The 7236-nt window shown below is 50.7% G+C and overlaps 1 protein-coding gene across 1 annotated transcript in view; it reads left to right on the top strand.

The window, feature by feature from the left end:
* Positions 1-5226, top strand: part of TEPP (testis, prostate and placenta expressed) — an 11164-nt gene extending 5938 nt beyond the window's left edge. The window contains 6 exon segments of the mRNA XM_011379965.1: positions 2400-2461; positions 2743-2917; positions 3393-3454; positions 3667-3731; positions 4092-4124; positions 5196-5226. Coding sequence (XP_011378267.1) covers positions 2400-2461; positions 2743-2917; positions 3393-3454; positions 3667-3731; positions 4092-4124; positions 5196-5226 — 428 coding nt within the window.
* Positions 5227-7236: the final 2010 nt, after the last annotated feature.

Here is a 7236-nt window from a genome sequence, read left to right as displayed (position 1 = left end):
AGGAGGGAAATGGGAACCTCTGAAGACTTTAAGCAGAAAAGAGGTCTGAGCACTGTGGGGGAGGGGCATGGAGGAAGGACTGGAGGTAGACAATGCGGGGTGGGCGTGGTTAGGACACTGGGAGGGACCACAGTCTTTAGAATTAATGTGTCTTGGCCACTGGCAAGGGTTTTGAGAGATGTTTAGGAGATAAAATAACAGGATTTGGTACCAGTGTGGGTAGAGGGCCAAGATGGGAAACACAAGTACTGAAAGTGGGTGAGGAAGCAGAGGAGAGGGTGGGCGCAAGGTGAAGTGGAGCCCCCCACACCCACCCCTCCGCAGGGAGCAGCTACTGCTGTGTGGGGAGAGTCCACACAGCCATCAGATCTTTCAATTTCCTAACTTCTCTTGGAATGTAGCTTTTTAGGGAAAGCTCATTCTTGATTTAGATATGTATTTTATTGCAATTATATGCGTTAATAAAATTAACAGTCACAGGTTTAAAATTCCAAAGGCCGTAACAATGTACATTTAACAAGTCTTGATCCTCCCTCCCCTACATCCACTTACAGCTAACTAGTTTTAGTTTCTGATGTATCCTTTCATTGTTTACTATTGCAAATACAAACATGTATTATTTTGCTCGCCGACTTTTTATTATGATCATATTCAAACACAGGAAAAGTTGAAAGACTAATACTATGAAAATCCATTACCTTTCACCTACTTAAATTAATATTTTGTTGTATTTGTTCCCTCTCTCTTTCTCACACACAAACACACACAGACACACACACTTTAGCAAGCAGCTCCCAATGAAAAGAACAACCTCCTACATGACACGATACCATTACCACATTTATGAAAGTTAACAATAATTCCATAACATCTAAGATTCAGTCCATATTAAAATATCCCCAATTACCCCAAAAGATGTCTTTTATAGCTTAAAAATTTTGAGGGGCGGGGGACTTGGATTCAATGTAGGATATGCATTGCTTTTGGTTGTTATGTCTCTTTAGTCTTAGCCTGAAACAGTCTCCACTTTCCATTTTTCCCTCATAATACTGACTTTTTAAGAGTTCAAAACAGTTATGTTGTAGACAGTCCCACACTGTAAACTTGAGTGTTTCCCTATGGTACTGCTTACCTTGATAATCTAGATAATCTTACCTTCTGTAAACTAGAAACTAGGTATAGGGACGTCTTTAGCAGGATAAAGCATCACTGGCCAGAATCTTCTTTCAGAGATGATGGATGCCATGTTTGCCATAGCTTCAAGAGGAGGCACAGAATGTCATTGTCTCACTATTCATGATACTGAATTCGAAGACTTGGTTAAGGTGGTGACCTAAACGTATATTCTTTTCTGCCTCCAATCGTCTCAGTTTCAGGCTTTAAAGCAAAACGTAGCATACGGCATACACTCTTCTGCACCTTAGATGATTGTGTGTCGAGAACTTCCTCTATTTACTTTCGATAGCTGCATATTGAGGGTGCATCATAGTTTATTTAACCAGTCCTTTCATGTGAGACACTTGAGTTGATTCCAATCATTTGCTATTACAAACAACCTTTGGAAATGGGTAAATCTCCCCATATCATTTCCCAGTCGTGCAGCTGTAAAACGGGATAAATGCCCAGAAACAGGACTGTGTGGTCAAAAGTTATGTGTATTTGTAATTCTGATAGATATTGCCAATTGCTTTCCATAGGCTTAAATCAATTTTACCCTCTCTGGTAATGTATGGCAGTGGCCTTGTTTCCAATAACTGTGCTAACTTTTGGATTGTTTCCAATCTGATGGGCAAAAACTATTATCTTAATGTACTTCGAATATGCATTCGGCTATTATGAATGAGGTTGAGTATCTTTTATGTGTTTAGGGGCCATTCGTATTTCTTATTTGTATCTGAACTACCTGTTGTTTACCCATTTTATCCATTTTTTCTTTTTGGTCTTGATTTCTAGGAGCTCTTTCAATAATAGGGAAATTGCAACTCATCTGTAAAATAAGTGGAAATGTTTTTCCCATTTGTCTTTTAACTTCTCTTGCTTTTGCCATGTAGAAGTTTGTTTTTATGTAGCCAAAGTTATCTAACTTTTCTTTAAGGCTACCAGACTTTGAATTAGAGTTGGTGCGGCATTCCCCACCCCAGTATTGTAAAAGAATTTACTCATGTTTTCTTCTAGTATTTCTATGGTTTCTTTTTTCTTTACATTGAAATGTTTGTTCTATTTGGAGTTTTATTCTGTCGTAATGAGTGGAAGTAAAAATCTACTTTATCTTAGATTTTTTAAAGTTGTCAAATATTTCAAAAAAAAAATTTAAAGCAATGCGGGCCAAACCTCTCCTGTATGAGCCTGTGACTACTGGTGTAGAAGATACCTCTTCTCCCTTTCTCTTCCTTCTTCAGATGACTTCGACAACGCATGCTTCACACTCCTCGGCGTCCCCAACAAACCCCTGCAGTGCTTGGTGAGCGTCTTTTGCCCCGCCCTGGTTTTGCTCAGGGGCAAGGGGCAAGGGCCAAGGCCCCTCCTGCACCCAGCCCCTTAGCACCTCGGTCGCGGGCTCCACTCTGTGCACTTCCTCGTCTGCTGCCTTGGGACCTCTCCCACTGCCCTTCTTCGTCAAGGGCTTCAGGCGCTCCTAGGTCAGATGGGACGGATGTCAGCTCCGGATTCTCGGGTGGTCCGGGTCGGCCCCCCGGGCTTCTGCACCTACCCCCGTGGCCCTGACTCCCATCGCCTTGGCAGGACATCACCGCGGCTGGCCAGAGGCTCCGCGACAGATGCCGCCAGGGAAAGCTGGCGCCCATCGCGCCGGGCATCAACCGAGTCAACTGGCCCTGCTTCACGCGCGCCATCGAGGACTGGTCCCATTTCGTGTCGTCGGCCGGCGAATTCAAGCTGCCCTGCCCGAGCAAGAAGGGTCAGTCCACCGGGCGCGGAGGGTGCCCTGGGTGGGGAGAAGTAGCCGAGCTGCCGGGACCCTGTAGCCGGGCCCCTGAAAGCTGGTTGCGGACTGGGGAAGGGTGCGGGGGGCATCAGGGGTGGACTCCGGTAAGGACACAGAGAGGAAATTGGAGATCAGTGGGAACGCATAGAGCGGAAGGGACAGATCGGGGGACAGATCGGGGGACATAGAGGCGGGTCTCATCTTGGGCAGACGGCGGGAGCCAGGTCCCGGCCAGGAGCCACTGGGGCGGAGGCTGAGCACGGGGTTGGTTCTGCAATCCGCGGAGCAGGGTCTGAAGGCGGCGCCTGTTCTGGCAGGGGAGTTGGAGCGGGACCGACTCTAGGAGCAGGTGTGGGCGGGGCTTGATGTAGGGGCGGGGCTCAGGTAAGAATGGGGCGAGGTTTGTTCCGGGCGTGCAGAGGGCCCGAGGTCTGCGCTTTCTCCACAGTGGAGAGTTTCAGCGGCTACGCAGTGCGGTACTTGAAGCCGGAGGTGACCCAGAACTGGCGGGTAGGGAGGATTGCGCTCTGACCAGTCCCCGGGGGCCCCGTGGGGTGGAGGGGAGGAGCGGCGAACAGGGAGTGGGGCGTGGGGAGGAGACGAAGAGCAGGGTCTCTCAGTTCTCAAGGCCAAGATCTCCTGCAGCGAGCGTGGTGTGGGGCATGGGCACCGGTACGTGAACCCCCAGCTCACGGACCCCCCATCCCTTTGGCCCGCCCCAGTACTGTCTCAGCCAGAACCCCAGCTTGGACCGCTACGGACAGAAGCCCCTGCCTTTCGATTCTCTGTAAGTGACGCCACAGGTCCGGGGTCCCCATACTTGAAGGAGGGAGGGGGTCTCGGCCGCTTTCCCTAGGGCACACCTAGTGGCCCTTGAAAATGTGAAACCTGGGCTGAGTTGGTTGGCTTCCATACACCACTAAAAAAAATGCAATTTCTAAATGAATAAATGATTGACTCCTACCAAACGGAGCGCCCTGTTACCCAGTGCCTGGCAACTTCATCGTTTCGGGGTGGAGGCGTTTGGGTGGGACGAAGGTGCAGTGTAATCCTTCTCGGTGGCATGACGTCTCCTGAGATGGGAGTGAAGCTCCTGGAGAGCGTCGCGCCTCCCTACCTCGGGGTCACCCTCCTCCCCCTTTCACAGGAACACTTTCCGACGCTTCGGCTCCCACTACAGGTAGGGGACTGATCCTGCCCCGCCCCACACCTGGCCACGCCCCTGTCGGGCCGCGACGCTGCCATCTCCCGCTCCTGGGATTCTCAGACCCCGCTCCGCTCGCCGGGCCTCGCGAGGGAGCCCCCAGGGCATTGGTCCCCTCCCGGGTGATGTTAGAGGGCGAAAGCTGCTTTCTTCCCCACAGATCCACACCAGGCAAAAGCGCAGCCCACTGGGAGGTGGGAGCTGAGAGCTCGTCCCACTCAGTCTGGCCTAGGTGAAGCCAAAGCGGGGAGTGGGACCTGGGAGGAGAGCAGGGTCCACAAGAGTAAACAGACATATAAGAAACATGACGGGAAAAGCCAAGACTGCCTTTCAGGATGTGGAGAGGTGGTAAGAGCTGGGGCTAGTGGTCCCAGCTGGAATGTGCAAGATACTCAAGCATCTTCATAGCATGGCGGTCACCCACCTCTCCAGCCCCGTTCCCTACGCTCCAGCAGTCTCCTGGGTGCGACCCATACCACCAGCACAAGCAAGCTCTCTACACCTTTGCTTGTGCCGTTTCTGCCGGAAAGCCTCCTCCTCAGTTTTTAAAGCCTAGCCCAGATCCTGCTCGAAGTCTCCTGTGACCCTCTGCCTCTGCCCTCCAGTTAGTCACCGCACGTGCATCCCTATTTGGTGGCACACAGACTATTGCATTATCATTACTGATGGAAAGCTCACCTTCTCTCACGCACTCTGCACACACAGGGGACCGCTTTCCGGTTTTTTACTGCTATATAATACCTGCCGGAGTAGGTTCACTAAAGAATTGAAAAATGAGTAAAGCAGGGCATGGTTGGGGATCGGAGGGCGATAAAGATGAGACAAGCTGGAAATGGGGGCTTGAAAGACAAGCAGAGCGGCTGAAAATATAGAAAATAGGGAGCCATCGAGGGCTTTCGAGCCATAGAGAGAGAGACAGGGTGGAAGCTGTGTTTTCAGAGCCTTGAGGGCAGGTAGGGGGGTTTTGGGGAGTGGCCTAGAGAAGGACAGTCTGATTTTTCCCCAGGATTTCCTGGAGGCGCCCACCTCCCCTGTTTGTCTCCACAGTCGTTCCAATTACCTGACCCCCTGGCATTAATCTGTGAAGAGGAGGCCAACCTCCAGGCCATTGGACCATGCCATCCTAGGTTCTCCAGATGGACAGAGGGTGCACGGTGGCATTACCTGTTTCCCTGTGAGTTCAGCCCGACTGGAAATAAACCTAATGCTCCTAGAGGGGGCACCAAGTGTGTGTGTGTGTGTGTGTGTGTGTGCGCGCGCGTGTGTGTTATAAGGGCTTTGAGGACCTCAAGATGATGATGTTTTATCCATACCTGCCTCCTACCAAATCCTGGAAGACTGGTGGTGGGAGAGAAAGACATCTGATGACCCCAGGTAGACAGTCAGGATCCAGCTGTAGGTGGGTGCAGAGGCGGGCCTGAGAATTGGGTTTTCCTTGTGCCCCTGTCCCCTGTTTGCAGCCCCACAACTAAGCCTCCTGTCTGAAACTCTGAACTTGACCCTTAAAGAGAAGAGAGGGAATTCAAAAAGGATTTTTAGACACCTCTCTCAGAAGCCTTGGCCACAGCAGTGTACTCTGGGGGGCTTCCTTGGGCCCAGAGTCCCCTGAAGAGGTGGAAGTGGACTCTGAAAGGCTGATCAGGCCTGTGGCCTTTATTTCCTGTGAAGCAGCATGGTGTGGAAGTAAGAGGAGGCCTGAGGCCACTCGGAAAAGAAAGTTTCCTGCTCCGCAAGGCAGGAATGAACGTATGATGTAAGTGAAAAGCTGTCTGCTCTGTCTGCGTGGCTTCAGGTCCAGCCCTCATCTGCGCGCCAACCTACAGAAAGGAAGGCATGATGTCCTGGGGACAGCCATGGGCACTCCCGGGCCAAGTCTGGAACAACCCCACCTCAAAGACACTAAAGAAGCATGTCTCTGGCATCATTACAGGGTTAGAGCGACAGCACCAGTACTTAGCTCCCAGACCTGGCAGATATCCCAAGCCCGCTCCACCTGTGGGCAGTCTGCAAGAACAGACCCAAATCGGCGAGATAGCCGCCAAGCTCAGGAACTGTTTAAACAGGACTTTCCAGTTCTAGGATCTGGGGCTTCAGGAGTCCATGAACCTTCTGAAATCGTGTGCAAAACCATGTGTCCACCCACGTGCGCACTTTCCATGAAAGACTTCTTGTTTTCGACTGATTCTCAGGAGAGCTGGTGCCTTCAAATGTTAGAAAGCCCTGACTTACCCCCTCTTCCTCCCCTTCCACTAATATTTACTGAGCACCTAGTGCATGCAAGCCAGGTCTCAGGTGGAAGGAATTTAAAGAGTAATACCAGCCCCTCACTTCTGGACCCTGTCTTATACTGTTTAGAACACATTATCATGTGACCCATGATCTCCATGCCTCGTACCCCATAAGCACCTTGGAAAGTGAGCAGAACTAATGCTACCCCCACTTACAGATGGGAAAACTGAGGCCCAGACCCGGGTAATAGCCTCTGGCCAAACCCAGAACCCAGCACTCAAAGTGAGTCCCAGCATTTGACAGTGTTTGCATATAGTTGGTGCTCAATATTTGTAGAATAAATTATTTCCCAGAATGAGGGTCTTTTGTTCAACCTTGGGTGATAAACAAGGTAAGGTGTAGTGGTGTCTGATATGCAGACTTAGCCTGCTTTACACACTCAAGGCTGATTTTAATTTCTTTTAGGGGTGGAAGTGATGATCATTACCCTTATATCAAGGTGAGGGACAGTGGTATCGGTGTCTTGGTCTTTAAGTATGGGGCTCTGATGACAACAGGGCAGGAGACAAGAGCGAGGTGGAAAGCAGACAGGAAGTGGTAGCAGATCGCAGAGCCCCTTCCTCCTTGGGGCCTTGTCGAGGGGGTCCCCAGCCTTCCCCTATTTTATGCAGGAGGAAGCCCTTTCCTCCAAGCCCAGCTTGAACCTAGGAAGCCATTGGCATACCGCCTAGGGTGTCAAGGGCACATTCTGCAGGACTGTGTCCCCCCCTCCAACATGCCAGCTCAGAGAAGAGATGGATTTGTCCAAGGCTCACAGCAGGGATGCTGGAATCCTGGCCTGCATGAGCCTGGGGACAGC

The sequence above is a fragment of the Pteropus vampyrus genome, unplaced genomic scaffold, assembly GCF_000151845.1.
Source record: "Pteropus vampyrus isolate Shadow unplaced genomic scaffold, Pvam_2.0 Scaffold379, whole genome shotgun sequence".
NCBI lineage: Eukaryota > Metazoa > Chordata > Mammalia > Chiroptera > Pteropodidae > Pteropus > Pteropus vampyrus.
The sequence above is the reverse complement of the archived record's forward strand: the minus strand, read 5'-3'. Positions and strand labels throughout refer to the sequence as shown.